The sequence below is a fragment of the Haemaphysalis longicornis genome, unplaced genomic scaffold (assembly GCF_048455015.1).
Source record: "Haemaphysalis longicornis isolate Haplotype H1 unplaced genomic scaffold, Haemaphysalis longicornis Haplotype H1 scaffold_10, whole genome shotgun sequence".
In the NCBI taxonomy this organism is placed as follows: domain Eukaryota; kingdom Metazoa; phylum Arthropoda; class Arachnida; order Ixodida; family Ixodidae; genus Haemaphysalis; species Haemaphysalis longicornis.
In genome coordinates, this window is record NW_027526204.1 from 69240406 (window position 1) to 69257237 (window position 16832).

Sequence of the window (16832 nt, forward strand, 5' to 3'; positions counted from 1 at the left end):
CTCACAATGAGCACAAATTTTCTGTTACGGCTGCTCTGTTCACCATTTGCATTCCTTTTAAAATCCAACATGCGCCTGCAACAGCGAGGTGTGTTTGCATTCTTGCGTATAAGGTCGCTTACGAACTCTAAAGATGGCAAATGAAGTTACGCTGTTGCAGATGTAGTAAAACGTTTCCTTTTTATTTCTCGTTGCGAATCAGCGCTACGGGTTCCCGGTAACTACTTTGTTTTGTAAACTGAACATCGCCTTTGTCTTGGCATTTAATTCTTGAGGATTGCTTAAAAAAGTGCAAGGATAAATGTTTTTTCTACATTTCGTTTTTTTTTTTTTTTGGAGGGGGGGGAGTCTACCAACGTTGCAAGAGCAGCGAGAAGAGAACGCATGTAACGCGAAAAGCCAAACGTTGGTTATCAGTATTACCAGAGTCCTTCAATGCTTTACTGGTCACGAAACTTCGGCGCTCGTTTTATATAGGGACCGCGCGCGCCACTACAGGCGCCACCGCCTCACGAAGGTCATCCAGCCGCCGCGAAATTGGCCTGCTCTTGGCGTGCAAACGCTCGCTGCTTTTGGTGTCTGCGCGCTGATTAAGTGTGGTTTTTTTTTCGTAGTAGTTAGCGATGCATAGTCCAGTAATCAGCTTCCATCAATGGGGTTTTATTTTTCGTAGTAAATTACCGTAGACTTCGGCCGCGAACGGCAACGGCTTCTGCGTGCTCTGGCACAAGCGCTGCGCCGTCGTGTTTTCGGATTTTTAAATCTCTATTTCTTCTTTTCTTAAAGCAAAAGTTGTAAATACCACACATACGGTAGCTGCGTAGTCACGGACTGCTGAGGGCCTATCGATAATACAATAAAAAAAATGAAAGAAACCAAGTACGCGTCGTTCAGACTACGCTTAATGAATCCGTTGATTGCTCTGGAATGCACAGAACACTAAAAGAGATAGCCCAATATTATTGTCGTTTCAATGAGTGGGTACATACTTGAGAACATCCAAAAACGCTGCAGAAACGCGAAGGATCAAAACACGAAGAGATATATGTTGCACCATGTGTCTTTCCGCTTCCACGCTTTGCAATCCTTGCAAAAAGAGGAAGCGAAAAAAAGAACAATAAAACTGATTTTATCACACGCAACAAAAATTCAATGTTACGAAGGGAGACAAAGAGCGTGGTCCAGCGTACAATTTTTTTTTTTTTTTTTTTGCGCTGCGATGTGCAGCACACGGAGGAATCAGAATATTGCCACGTAGCCAAGAACGACGCAAAGCTTTTCTGAACGCAGCGAGCTAGCGAGATCCTGCACTACAAAAGACTAGAATGAAACACAAATGTCGAAGAAGCAGTACGCAGTGTGACGTGCACAGATGAACGTCAATAAAGTGTGTTGCGCGGCGTTTGCTATGCATGCATTACTCTCGGAACGTTATTAATTTCAGATTCATGGAAATGGGATCGAGAACATTGTCGAAGAAACAAAAAATAAAGTTGGCGACAAGGTGGCAACCCTTTTTATAACAAACAATATTGCCCGACGGGACGTACGACAAAAAGAACAAACGGGCGCTCCGGTTGAAACGCCAGATAAGAAACCGGAATCGGCCACGCGCGGTTACAAAACAAACAAGACGAACCCTCAGGGATGATTCGCGGAAATATGAAAATAAAGCACAAGGACATCCCAAAGCTTTTTTACACGCGAGCCTGAGCGCAAGGTAATACAAGTTTGCAAACAGGTAATGAAGCCCCGCTGCAACCTGACTGATATGACAAAAATCTGGCTTTAAGTTAGCCTTGTACAATTATAGGTCCACGATGCTCTCAAAATGGTACATTGCTTTTTCCATTCTCACACACAGTGCATTTCCACGCACGGTCACACACTTATAATCGAAGCTGAAATCTCCCGTTTCTTGCCTTGGAATGGCACGCCTCCATTTCTCTCGCAGCTCCCCGTCGCTCGGTCAACAGAACAAGGAAACATTTTCTGTGGTATCGTTGCACAAGGAACGACATCCCGGGACGCAACACATGTTAGGCATCGAGCGCGAGATGCACGTTACATTTTTTTTCCCGCACAAAACAAACACAACTCGCCGCGGCTCCGCCGTTCGAGCCAGCGCAACGCCGCCCGAGGAGTGACCTCAGTGAGAGGGTGGTGCCACCGCGCGGCGGCCAAACGCAGCATATGAAGCTCTCCCATTCAGTTACGGAGCAGTTTCGTGACCAGTAAAGCATTGAAGGACTCTGGTATTACTTACAATCGAAAGTACGCTAGGCGTCGTGTTCTGTAGAGGTGAAAAAGCATTACTTCAATACGTATTTTCAAAACTGCTAAACCCCCTTTGGTCCGAGATTGTCCAGGAATTGTGGCTCGCCTTTTTCAAAATTGTATTGAAAGCAAGCATTGTGGGAAAAAATTAAAAAAAAAACAGCGAGCCATGGCACACACCACCTCTCACACATGTGGGCCACAACGTTCATTATATCACGCGATTTTTCCTTTCTGTAAACTTAGGTCCACCTTAAGAGGTTAAGACGTGACCATATTAGGCATTTGGTTACGCTTAGTGAGACACATTTCTGGACAAGTTGATTGATGTCGGGATTTGAAAATGTTATATATGCAAATGACACACGAAATGCCACATGACAGACGCAAACTCACAACTGCTTAATTTTACCGAGAAATCCCCCGAAACACTCTTGCACATCCATAGAAACGTATTTTAAATAATACGTAAAATTAGCAACTCAGTATAAACAACGACTGTCCAAAAAATGGTATTTATTTTATAAAAGGTACAGGAAGAACACGATCACACAGGCGCTTGTGGGTGTAAATACATCCCCGGTAATGTATGGGCGAAAGCACATGGGTTGTGGGCAGCATGATTTTTTTTTGTTTTTTTTTTCTTTCTATAAGGAAACAGCGTAATTTTAGAAGGGTGTGGCAAATGCACGGGTACGCACAGGTCTTGTTGCTTCTTACCTGTTTCGCGTACTAAACTTTTATCACCTTCGAAAAGCACCCTTCGACGTTCCCGAAACGGCAGACGGCTGCATTCAACAATGAGAAAAGTGCAGTGTGTGGAAGCAATGTTTATAGCACGTTTCACACTCAAGCGGTGACCACGGCGAAGATGTTTCGTGCTATTAAACCAGCGCATTAACCCACAACCGCCGCTGTTTATTCTGTTTCTAGAGGAAATGCGCAAGCAGAGGTAACTATGTCATTGTTTACTGTCAAACGAGTACACATATTGGTTGTTTTGTCGTACGCAGCACACGTCTTGCGCCACGCGCAACGTGAACAAGCAGTTGACCCGAGAGCGCCATCCACACTAGGAGTGGTTCGTTCCGCCGCCGCCAGGGGTCGACTGTGTTCGCGCTCGGGGCGAATACTAAAGAGGAAACTGCACCTGGTAAGCTATGTCGTCGTGGGGGTTCATGGGAAGACCCCCTTTTTGGCTTGGGCTTGGCATGACAATTGGATTTTTAAGCGGTTTTTGGCATTTGCTTTCTTCACTATGCATTAAGGCGTTTACGATCTGTAAGGAAGCCGAAATCCTGCCTGTTCTGCTGTAGCTGTGTTCGGTGAAACAGCAGGCAGTAGGTGATCGCGCTTGACGTTGCTTATGCCGCAGTCGAAGGACTTATGACTGAGCGGGTAATATGCCGCCGCAAAATTTGTAGCAGACGAAAAGAAGAAACAAAACGTACTTCAACGAAGACAAGATACGACGGATACGGGCGCTTGTATGCGTCCTATCTTGTCATCGTCCACTACTGTTTAACGCGACGTTTTCTTTTTTCTTGTTAAACTAGCTGACGGTGGGTGCACCGGTTCACCACGAAGGCAAAGTTTTCATAGGCGTGCTCAAAAAACTTTCCAAACTCTTCAACCAACTTATTATTTGAAATAATAATAAAATTCATAATATCAGAGTCTCTAATGAGTTTCCCCCACCAAATATTAGCATTGTTCGTAACTACAACCTAGGCCTGCGGAATAGCAGGCACAACCGTTCCGGCAAAACTATTGCTTTACTTCCTTTTTCTTTAGTTTAAAACAGCCTGTTTTTATTTTCCACATACACAATTGCATGTTATTTGTCGCATTTTTGTTGCACTTTGTTTAAATTTGCGGTCACTAAAATGTTTCAATCCAAGCCAATGATGAAACTAAGGCGAGCACGATGTATAATGGCGGTTCATGACGATACAGACGGCTTGACGTGAGCTGCATAGACGCTAGCGCCAGATTCCTCTCTAGTGTATTTTGTAAGAAACTCTATGGCCACCTCAGAACCAAGCAATGCGCCAAATGGCGGCTGAGGAGTGCCACAGCGGCCGTACTACGAAGATACTGTGGGCGTTAATGGCAAACTGCGGTACCTCCTGGAGAAAGCTATTTAATTTTTGTTTGGACGTTTAGAACTCTTTCTGATTCAGTTTTTTTTTCACTGTGAAAATGGATTTAGTTTACCATGGCCATGGTGTTTCCAAAAAACACTATGCATTGCAAAAATGCGTGCGTGGAAAAAAAGATACCTAAGCCAGCCGGGTGAAAGAGCTAGCCTTCTGACAAGCGCGGGTAAATTTTGTTGTCGTGTGTGGGGGCTCATCCAAGGGGCTGTTTCAGCTTTTATTTGCGCTGAAAGTAGTAGGTGCTTTAAACGCAGTGTGTCCATGAAAAATCAAACAATGTCAGAAGGTTCTTTGGATGTACTTGACATACCTTTAGTCGATGTGCACTGGGTCTGGCATAAAATGCAACTACAAATAACAGCTGCAAAAATGTGGTCAGATTGACAGTCAAATTTTCTGGAATGTACCTGTTGTCCACTGTGATCAGACCAGTGGTACTAACTTTTGTTGCCCTTGTTGACTTCGTCATGCACTAAGTTGAAGTTTGAAGCAGATTGACTATGATAACATCGAGTAGTTCATAAGAAAGCTCCAGTTATGGACAGCAGACCACAAAGCAACGCATAGAGAAAAAAAGGAGGGGTTATGACATCCGTGCTGTGCTTCATGGTCTGTCCCTTGGCCACATCCTATGCTTGGTAGAGAATTTGGGATGCAGACATTTATCAGTGCTAGAACGAACAAGCACTGGAATCAGATGCTCTTTTGCTGCTTGGTCATTCGTAGTGGTATTTGACTCGCAACAGGCTCTCGCTGTGGCCAGCATCAACATGAGCAACCCATCTTATAAGTGGCTTCACCAAATCATGGAAAACCTGAATCCGCCTCTTTCATTGCGGTGTGCTGCCACCTAGCATTCCCAGCGGAAGTTGAAACGGTAGGGTTCGCCGGCGTTTCCTCCGCGTTCTCGTTGTATGCACACCAATCCCACATTTCGGCAAGGAGCAGCCAAAGTTTTTCTTCTGTGTTGGTGCAATCACCCTAAGACGACAGCCCCTGGTCATCACATAATACCAGGCGGCTTCTTATCCCTGAATGAGGGCTGGCAGAGAAATCTCGGACAGATCCGTGTGCCGTCCGAGCAGCAGATTGAGCAGTACTTGGAGTCGTCTGGCATGAACTGCGATCACCAGCTCAACAAGCGCCGGCAGTTCTCACGCGGCCTTTAAGCGCTGGACACATGTATGATTGGTACACGCGACTCGCATGCGACTGATCGTTACGACTGTCGCCACGACTAGTCGTATGCGTGAGTTTGAGACACATGGCCTGATGCGCGCATGAGATGCGTCGTCGGCGTCGCTCCGCCCACTCTTTTTGCTCCATGGTCAACTACGACGATCGCTGAGCTGAATTTGTAGATTCTGCGCGTTTGTTCACACGAAATGGATAAAGCAAGCAATCGTGAAGCCTTTTCTGCCTTCGTAAACAGTCCGCGCACATGCCGTCCACGCCTGCCACCTCGGCACACTCAGCGGCTCGAACCAGCGCAGACCACGGTAGCAACCGTGCTTGTCGCTGCTCTTCTGAATCAATCTGATCGCTAAAGAAGTTCCACATGCGAGAAAGTAGATGTTACTGTGGTGAAAAATTGTGCTAGGGATTGTTATCAGGGCTTATTTTAAAAGCGGCGATCAGATATCTGCCGTGATGCAAGCCTACGCTGACCGGTCGCCGCTGCACGCGGTGCGCCGAGCGGCCGAGAGATGGCGATACTTGCGCGGAAGCATCGAATCAGGCTACGCCATGGGCTACGCAGATGTCTTGGTCACCGATCGCTCAAACGGCAGCTATAGCTTAAAAAGTTCCACATGCGAGAAAGGGTATGATAGTTTGGTGAAAAGTTGTGTTACGGATTGTCCTTCGCAGTTGCACAGATAGCGACGATCAAATATCCGCCAGGATGCTAAGCCTAAAGTTCCCATCACCACAGCCGACCCGAGCAACGCAAGCCGCCGTAGCCGATCGTGTGCGGCCGACGGAATGCGATAGAAGCCGACACCGTTCCCTTTTCAGCACTCCGAGTTACAGCGGAACGTAGCACAAGTTGTGGGCATTGTTCTGTGCACAACGAGCACACTAAAAAATCAAATGATGTAAATACAACCACGATCCCTTCTCGCTTGTGCGGGAGCTGTGGGAAATGTCGTCTGCTGCCCCTGCCGGACTGCTTAGAGACTTGGCCGCTAGGGGACTGCACATGCGCAGTGGGGTTGTGAAAGAGGCGGATTGGTAAGCAGTCTTGCCTAGCCAGGGTAGGAACTTTCGAAACCTTGAAAACAAGCAAGGTTGGTGGCCTGCCATCACTATCGAAGTGACGGATGCTTCCTTTTGCTCAAAACGCTTAAAAAGTACCAAACATTTAAAAGGTAACCAATTCTTGAGGAACAAATATGAGAACGGACTGGAATGTGATATCGAAGGGGGCTATGAACAGCTCGCATGCATCGAATGGTAATTGAATGGTTCCAGCATATGGCAACCCAGCCACTGTGGTATGTTGTTGCACAACACTACTGGCTAGAGCGACATTACCCCCCAGTGCACAAACAGTGCAGCCACAACGTACAGCTGCTAAGTTGTCGTTTTTCGTTCTCTAGATTCCGGTACCAGCTCGCCGGCGGCGTATTCAACTGCGTGGGCCACATCGCACCTCATCCGCTTGGCTGCCTCGTGCTGCAAAGAGAGGGTGCGCGGACCTGACGTCACAAGTTCCGGCGCCACCGGAGCCTACTTAAGGCATCATCGCTGCTGTCAAGACGGGATTTGCAGCCACAACGTACAGCTGCTAAGTTGTCGTTTTTCGTTCACTAGCAGGGTTCGCACAGGTCCTTGAAAACCTTGAAAACCCTTGAATTTAGAAGTGTCAATTTCAAGGCCTGGAAAGTCTTGGAATTTTTACATGGTCCTTGAAAACCCTTGATTTTTCTGGAGAGAATCAATTGCCATGTATTGTCACAAGAATTTAAAGTGTTTGTCATGGATTCCAGGTGTTAACAAATGTAAGGAAACATTGTAACAATCAAGTTTCAGTGTATTGCGCGAAATTACAAGTTTGGTGGATTTTCATTATTACAAGGCAACATTGGGAGCAGGCACTTGTCGATCCAATCCATATCACGATACAATCTAGTAAAAGCCAGCTCTTGTTCTCTATCTTGCATCTAGTCTGTGGACGCTTGCTCATTGCATGTTCACTGTGCCTCATACGCTCCATCTACATTTGCTTTTATGTGCAAATGGTAGACGTGTACATAGTTCATCCTGCCTTGAAGCAACACTTGCTCGATTTAATTTCAGCTGATACTCTTGCTGACGAAGCAGGAGATGCAGGCAACATTAACCAAGTTTTGAAATCAAACAGCCTCAGAAAAACACAAAGAAAAAAGAAAAACCTGTAAATACCAGCCATGAAATAAAAAAAATAAAGCTGGGGGAGCATTTACGGACCCGTTAGCACCTATCTAGATGTGCACTAATGTGCTTAGGTATTGTGCTATAAAAAGCTTTTGCATTGTGTTGGAAAAGTTATAAATAATCCCAGATAAAACATAGATGGGGACCTTGAAAATGTGTTTTCTGGTCCTTGAAAGTCCTGAAAAACTCTTGAATTTTTGCTTTTGAAGCCTGTACGAACCCTGACTAGGTATGCATAGTTTTTAGCACTGTGTTTCGGCTCTGCTTATTTCTTGTGGCTGCTGATCCCAATTTGTTTACTTTGAACCGATGTCTCAGGGCTAAATGGTTGTAGACGTGTGCACATATCGAGCGCGCACCGGCTCGTTTCGAGCATGCCGTGTACTCGTGCATGGTGGTACCGAACGTTTTGTCGCCAGTGCCGGCCTTGTTCGCGGTCTGTGCCCTAGGGTCACCTCGGTGCTTTCCGCGTGCCTCGTGCTTCTTCTGTCGTGCTTCTTCTGCTATGTGCAGGAGATGTAGAGTCTAACCCTGGTCCTAAGATTGAAGATGTTCTTGTGCTTTTGAGAGAGTGTCACGCCGAAACCTCGGCCACTTTGCGCGAACTCAAACTAGAAGTTACTAACATCATTGCTAAAGTCAACTCAATCGAAAAAGCAATCAGTAGTGTTCCCCAGTTTCATAGCTAGTTTGCTGCTGTCAATAATTCTGTTCAGCAGGTCAAACAAACCATAGCAAAAACTAACGATGAGCTAGCCGAGGTTGTTGATGACATGAACAACAGGATGCGACGAAACAACTTAATCGTGAAGGGTTTAGACGAAGTAGAACGCGAGGGCTATAAGGAATCGGAAGAGATCGTGCGAGAGTTCTTCTCTACTCACCTCCAGCTCGAGGTCGGTGACATTGAACACGCTCACCAAATAGGCCAGCGTCGACCAGGCGCCCAGCGTCCTATTATAGTCAAATTTTTGAACTTTAAGGCTAAATCAGAAGTTTTACTTAATGCGCCGAAACTCAAAAACCTTGAATGGCCAAAGGTGTGGCTGGAAGAGGGGTTTTCGCCTAAAATTCAGTTAGCCCGCAAAAAGCTCCGTGATTTCGTGAAGTCAACCCGCAAGGAAAATGAGAAATATAATATTCGCCTCAATAGCCTCCACTTTCGTAACAGTGTCTTTCGGTACAACCCTACTTCAGATTCTGTAATCAAAGTATTCCCCACATGAATATTCGCCTCAATAGCCTCCACTTTCGTAACAGTATCTTTCGGTACAACCCTACTTCAGATTCTGTAATCAAAGTATTCCCCACTGCACAATGACATTCCGATTCAATTCTTTCTCCAGTAGCCGTATCGGAAAAACTATCGATAATACTAGCAAATTTCCGCAGCTTGCTCCCTAAAATAGATTTTTTGAAAACCTACATGCATACTTGCTCATCGGACATAATCATTGGAACAGAAACCTGGCTTTCTGTGTCATTACAGACAGTGAATTAAGATTTCCTCGCCCGTTTGTTGTTTTCTGCAAAGATTGAACTGTCTCTCGGGGAGGAGGTGTTTATTATCGTAATCAAACAGGACTACCAGCCGTCACTAATAACAATTGACTCCCCTCTCAAACTAGTCTGGATTTCTGCCACCATTGGATCTATCAAATGTGTTATTGGGGCATGTTACCGCCCCCCGGATTGTCAGAATAACTTTGTTGAACTCCTAAATGAAACGCTTCAGGAAGTGTCTGCCAAGTTCTCGAATCGTATGATAATTTTAGCTGGTGATTTTAACTACGCCGATATTGAGTGGTCAAACTTGCATCTTAACAACCCTTACAACCGTGCGGAATATCTCCGTTTTCTTCATTGCACTCAAATTCACAACCTCAGTCAGCTTGTGCAAGAGCCCACCCGTGGAAACCACATCTTAGATTTAATTTTAACAAATCACCCCGTCAACGCCTGCGTTCGTGTTTTGGAAGATATTAGTGACCATAAACTTGTTCATTGCTTGCTATCGCTGCCACATCCAGATAAAACTATAAAAGAAAAGCACTTGCGGAACTACGTGTGCGCAGACGTCGATAAAATGAACAGCATGCTCGCGGATTTCACCCTTCACTTTCACAGAAACTTCGAGAGTAGACCTACTAACCAAAACTGGTGCTTGTTCCGCAACAAACTAAAAGAAATAGAAAATGCCTGCATTCCCACACTGACCGTTAAAACACAAAGCAATGATCTTTGGTTTACACGGGATGTTAAGCTCTGCCTAAATAAGAAAAAAAGCTTACAGGAAGGCTTCGCGAACCAATGCAGTTGCTGACTGGCTACAGTACAAACAGCTCACTAAACTGGCACTGACGGCGGTTGTTGAGGCCAAGGATAAATACTTTAACTCAACTTTACCTACTCTATTAAAAACCGATCCAAAGAAGTTCTGGCGCACGGTAAACCCTAAGCAAACTAACTCATTCCCTGCATTAAAAAGTGCTGATGGCAGCTTACTTTCCCTCAGTGAGTGCGCTGAGACTCTAAATAACCACTTTAGTGAAGTATTTACTGAAGAACTACCAATAAATGAGTCATTAAACCTTGCTGAAATCGCAATAAGTCATCCATTTCCTGAAATAGCTATCACTGCAAATGGTATAGCCTGCGCTATCAATTGCCTTTCCCCTAGCACCAGTCCTGGATCCGATGGTATCACCACCAAACTACTGAAACTCAGATGGATAAATCATCTTTTCTTCTAGCTCTAATTTTTCAGCAATCACTTGACTCAGGATGTATCCCAGACGACCGGAGAATAGCAGAAGTAACTTCAATTTCAAATCAGGTGGTAGCTCTAGTCCTTGTAATTACAGACCAATTTCTATTACATCAGTTTGTTGTAAGATATTAGAACACATACTGCATTCCCAAATAATGACCCACTTGAACCTAAATAATCTTCTCCTGGAAACGCAGCACGGTTTCAGGTGCAATAAATCCTGCCAGACACAACTTTTTGAACTAATAACTGATCTCCACACTTCTTTGCATTCTTCTTCTTACATCGATGCCATTTTTATAGATATGTCTAAAGCTTTTGACCGCGTGCCTCATAAGCGATTACTGCTTAAAATTCGCAATCTCCAGTTGGACCTGAACACTACTCGTTGGATTGAGGCATTCCTAAATAACCGCACTCAGTCAGTGAAAATAAATAATTTCTTATCTAAAAGCGTGCGCGTTAAATCTGGGGTACCACAAGGGTCTGTTTTGGGCCCCTTACTGTTCCTAATATATATAAACGATATAGCTAGCAACATAGACTCCCACATACGCCTTTTCGCTGACGACTGTGTGGTTTACAGAACAATAGTTAATCCGGATGATGTTGTTACTTTACAATCTGATCTAACAAAGTTAACAAATTGGTGTCGTACATGGCAAATAGAAATTAATACGGATAAGACAAAATATGTAAAATTTTCTACAAGTACTGATCAATCCCCAATAGTTACATAATTAATCATACGCAAGTTGAACCAGTTTCCTCATTTAAATACTAAGGAGATATTCTTAATGCAAACCTGACATGGAATTCTCACATGGAATTTATCATTACCAAAGCGCTTAAAAACTTGGCCTCCTAAAGCATCGATTACGGCAGGCTAACTCTGACACCAGGCTTCGCGCTTATCTTTCGCTAATTAGACCTTCATTAGAGTGCGTCAATAATATGGCACCCCCACCATCTATATCTTACAAACTAGAATCCGTTCAAAATAAAGCTGCAAGGTTCATTTTATCATCATACTCCCGACAGCAAAGTGTATCTTCCATGAAAAAATCCCTTGCCCTTCCACCCCTTGCCACGTGCAGAAAATCTTCCAGGAAAAAAATCTCTTGCCCTTCCACCCCTTGCCACGCGCAGAAAATTTTCCAGACTGTCATACGTCCACTCTCTGTATCACAGCGCCCACCCGTTTGCACGCACTCACATTTGTACAGCCCCGCACGTTTCATCTCGCCTTGATCATGCGCATAAAGTCAACCCTATATTCGCCAGAACAAACGCTTATCAAAATTCCCCACTTCTACTCAGCATCGCCAAATGGAATTCATTGCCATCCCACATAGTCATCTTGATGCAGACGTCATCGTTTCAATCTGCACTCTTAGCTTTCCTTGAAAATGAATATTTATGATGTTAATTTTTTTTTACTGTTTCACATCTGTATTTCCGCTGTACGGCGCTTCTTGTGCCTAAAATGTTTTTTTTTCCTTTTTAGTGTTGTAGTTCCTATTGTCCATGTGGTTGATTTATTGAACTGTGTTGCCAAGAACTGATTTTATCTGTGTATAATTTAGTCCCCCCCCCTATGTAATGCCCACAGGCCCTTAGGGTATGTATATGAATGAATATGAATGAACGAATGAACTCCCCAAGAAAGTTGAAGCGATTCCTCCGGGTCCTACAAATAACGCTTTACCCCACCCCACCAGAGGGCGCATTTTGGCTCCTATTTGTTTTTCCCCCACAGTTCCGCTTCTGCGAGGCCCCTGGGACACCCTATCACATTGTAAGAGACTGCAACCAAGCCCCACGTCCATTCCCCAATTCCTATCCCACCCATGAGCTTTGGGAGGGAAAGGAGCCTTGGCCAGCTCCACCCTTGAGGATCAGCATCATGCGGTCGAGAGGGCTGTGAACGCGGCTTGAGTTCAAGGTGTCCAGAACTAAGGAAACCACCCCGAAAACGCCATTGTATTTTTTATTTTTTTCTCAATAAAGTTTATTCTCGCTCCCTCTCATTGAACTACCCCTTCGGGGGCTAAGGTATTCTGTTGCTGAGCCCAAAAAGTGCCGCTTTTATCTGAGCCACAGTGGTTTCTCTGATGGAGGCAATAATATCACATAACGATTACTATACTCCCTAATGCAAAATTTGTGCACAGCGCGAACTGCAGTCTTTTCGGTAACGGTGCATACCTACGAGGTCGCGGGTTCGATTCCCGGCCGCGGCGGCCGCTTTTCTGATGGAGGCGAAAAGCAAAAACGCCCGTGTGTACGAGATTTCGGCGCACGATAAAGATCCCCAGGTGGTCAAAATTAATCCGGAGCCCTCCACTACGGCGCGCCTCATCGCCTGCGTTGCGTCGGCGCGTTAAACCCCACAATCAATCAAACGGTGCATACCTGCTCTGTCTTAGAAAGTGGCCGTGCGATCAGCAAACTCACGGCGGTGTGCGCTACTCTGCCGTTATCTTCAAGCATTTCGGTACCGCCAACGAGGTTGTTGCAAGTAGTGTTTGAACCTCCCGCGCAAATGTATGTGGTTCAGATAAGTCCCAAAGGAGTAGGAGCGCCCGGCGAAAGTGTGAGGGAGGCCGTAAGTCATACTGAGCCGTAGCAACACGCTGGCAGATGATACCTTAGCAGCGTGTGCCGCCCTCCCTTTCACCAGATGCTGCTGCTCTGTTTTCTTTCTGCCTGAGGTGCCTCGTTCACTCTTTCCGATATGGACACTGCCGTCTTTCCCGCTGCAAAACCCCTGCTCTAGCTGGCAAAGCACTCCACACTAAAATAAAAATGCCCATGTGTCAAGACTTGTAACAGTACATATTCAGAAGGTGGTCTAAATTTAGTCGTAGTTTTGTAACACAGTGCACATCATTGCCAAGCTGTACCTTTAGCTTATTAAAGCCGAAAACTTGAACTTTTAGTCACAACAAAGCTGCATTTTTACGGGCCCAATGCAGTAGTGGTCTCCTTGTGAAACAACACACCATCACTTTGGAAGATTTTTATTACTGCTGAGCACTATTAATAGTGATAATCAGTGGCAGCATTTAACTGTTGACTGTGTTTTTGACTGTGCAGCGCCTGCAATTTTCTGAACTAGTTTACTGAAAAAAAATGTGCCTTTAAATCTGATTGTATGTTCCTCCCGTAGTGAACTTTTGTATTCAAATGAAGTGTCACGCTTTCCTTGCCCATTTAAGACTAGCTCTCTCGGAGGTTTATGCCTACCAGAAATTTGCGAGAGAAGTTATTTTTCCCTCATCAGAAACTCCTTCGCAGGAACTTGCTCCACCTTGGTAATTCACCTTAAACTGGTTGAATAATCGCCAAGAAATTTGAATTTGTAAAACAAGTATGGCGTGCATTGAAGGACATGGCATGGTAGCTTCCGCAGTCTGGTTTAGCGCACAAGACCATGAACAATGCCTGAATTTTTCATAGCTGGAAATTAATTTGCTGAATTATTTATTTGATGGTAGAATCTATTTTCTTGGTTAGTCTAATTAAGCCTGTGTCTGGTTTCTCAGGCAGGAAGTAAAACTAGCAATTCGCCTTAAATACTTCTTTTGGCCTTGTGTGCGATTGTTTGAATTTTCGCTGCTGGTCTTTTTTTTTCACTTCCAGAGGCCACCACAATACCGGCAGCTCGTATGCTACAAGCAGCATTACCAATGCTGAAGGGCTGCAGTATGGCAGTGTCAATGGATGCACCCCTCAGCTCGGATACATCCTTGAACCAAGGGACACAGGCGATGATTACCACTGTTAACATAGGTATTGCCCATATTCTGCTCCCTCAGGGGATGTATGCCTCACTAACTAAATTTTCTTTTCAGCCACGCAGTGTGCACTTTCTTTGCTCATCAGCTCAAGCTCTCAAACGGATGGAGTTCCAGGTTAGCATTTTCGGTTTTCTTTCTTGTACAACCATTGAGATACACAGCACTCAACACGTTACTCAATTTTTTTTTATGAGGATGACATTCGAATCATCTTTGTTTAGCCAATAAATGTTTGGAAATAAATGTTGATTACTCAATTGCTACTTCACATTTGAGGGAACTAAGCAGGGAAGGATAACTGAAAAATTTTTATATGTGCACTGCCCATTCCAGGATGGTTAAAAATGCAGCATCAATTATATTTTAAGCGTAGAAATTGAGGTTTATTATGAATTTGTAAATACTAACATCTGCATTCGTGTCAAGTAATGACTGCATGTAGTATAATTCAGTTTGATGTTGAACCTTCAGTATTTGATTTAACAAATCATTTGAAAGTTCTGAAATTTGCAAATAAATTGCGTACTTCCGCAAAGCCTTGCTGCAGGTTTCATGTCCTAACCAGCTAGATTAGTGTCAAACTCCTTCACGAAAATGGCTGCATATAAATGTTTAGATGCACTTATTTCAGCATCTTTTGTTGGCCCCTGCAACTCCTCAGTTTTGCTCACATGCAACTGCAGCTGATGCACAGTATTAGCCAAGCTGCGGTCTGTTTCACTCACTCTGTCCCAGAAGGAACCTGCTGTTCATGGCTGTGGCTGGATTAACCTCAAAAGGTTGTTACAGAACTGAAACATCAATATTCGCTCCAAATTTGTCTTGCAGTCAAAATCGCAGTTTGTGGGGCCTTATTGGCACCCGTTAACTGGTTTTAACAGCTCCACATGCGTTCTTTTGTAAGAAAAGATAGGATCTCATTTGTGTAGGAAAATATTAGGTAAATTAGGCTAATGTTTTATAGGCCAGCTACACTAAAAAATTCGACCTTTTGAAAACTTTATTGCCATACAGTCTGCCTAAAAATTAGTGCCCTTTTACTGTGAAAAAGGAGGACCTCCAAGCTACACGCAGTCCTTGGAGTGCACGAAAAAAATAACACTACTTCGTAAGTTGTGATTTAACATACTTCCTAGTCAGTTAGCTGAATGAAACTTCGAAGTACTCTTGCTTTAGTCTTGTGGGCAATCATGGCGCTGTCTCTTTCACTCCTGCATCATCACCGTAATACAGTTTGTGTAACGCACCAATGCGGTGCGGTCTTCTTGACCACTGAGAGCACACCGGATGGGTTGCATTGGCCCATTTGGAGCTCATGTTTAAACCTCCTGCTGGCACAGTAGACATGTCATCAGTAAGGGCATGAAACCCATGGCTACACGTGCGTGCCCCCCTTGCTTCACTCCCAACCTATGCACGCATAAACCGGCAACCGTTTTTTTTTTTTTTGCACAGGTAAAAAGTAATATTGGCTGAATAAAAGTAATATTGGCTGAAGTCAGCGTTCCAAGTGGGCAAGTCACTGTTCATTCGAAACGAATCAGCAGCTATTTCACGAGCTGGAACTTGAGGGGGCAACAAACAGTGGTGGCAGCAGCTTCCCATTGTCTTCGCACTCCTGTTCGGGCTGATGCTTTGATTCCCGCTCTTCTTCCTCCAAGTGAATGACATGCGTTCGTCCCACAGCGAGGTTGACGGGGAAGGCCTTAAGCAGAACCAACATTCTAGCAAACAACATGTGGCTGTCCATTTCCGTCGCATGTTCTAGGCGTCTTACTGCGTGACGCACCAACCCAGACCCACATTGCTTGATTACAGAGTACAGCTGACCAGGCACATTGAGCCATGGTACTCCCACATTTAAATCTCTCACCGGCACAACCAACAGGCATGTCATCAATAGTGGCATGAAGCCCAGCTGTGCGGGCATGCCCCAGTCCTTCCACCCTCAACTCGGACGCATAACTGGCAACCGGTGATGTATGCATACGTAGGCATGAGATATGCTGGTGAAACTGTCACTCGGAAAGCCCTTTAAGCTGGAGAAACATGGGCTTATGTTGGCATTCCATTCGGGCAAGTTGTTCTTATATTATGGTAGATTCACACCTACTCAGCGAAGGAGAATTTGAGGCAGCAACGGTGGCGGCTACATGTTCTGCGGTGAGGCTATTAAACATTTTGACGACCATCCGCACTTCTGTGTGTTCTACACAATAATCTGATAATGGCACTACTGCCAGTGTCACCCGATTGCACAACTTGTAAAAGAGGCATTGGTGGTGGCGAAGAGAATAACAGTTGTGAAAGAGGAATCGGCAGTCGAAAGGAGGAGCACTGGACCGGTGCCAACTAAAGCCACTTCACCGGGTTGAAAACTGGCGGTTAGACACACTGCTTCACATT

General features: G+C 44.8%; 1 protein-coding gene across 7 annotated transcripts in view; it reads left to right on the plus strand.

The window, feature by feature from the left end:
- The window catches only part of LOC144158690 (uncharacterized), a 47262-nt gene that overhangs the window by 1347 nt on the left and 29083 nt on the right, over positions 1 to 16832 (plus strand). For 3 of the 7 annotated variants that reach the window (XR_013320165.1, XM_077689739.1, XM_077689733.1), the window contains exons 2-5: positions 3291 to 3430; positions 7037 to 7215; positions 14269 to 14418; positions 14481 to 14540. Coding sequence is in view for 5 of the 7 variants with exons in the window: in XM_077689733.1 (XP_077545859.1) it covers positions 14295 to 14418; positions 14481 to 14540 (184 nt within the window). In the remaining 2 variants the exon portion in view is untranslated. Of the gene's footprint in view, positions 1 to 3290; positions 3431 to 7036; positions 7216 to 12382; positions 12422 to 12468; positions 12607 to 14268; positions 14419 to 14480; positions 14541 to 16832 lie in introns of those variants that run through there. The other 4 variants (XM_077689735.1, XM_077689737.1, XM_077689738.1 and 1 more) reach the window with 4 other exon arrangements.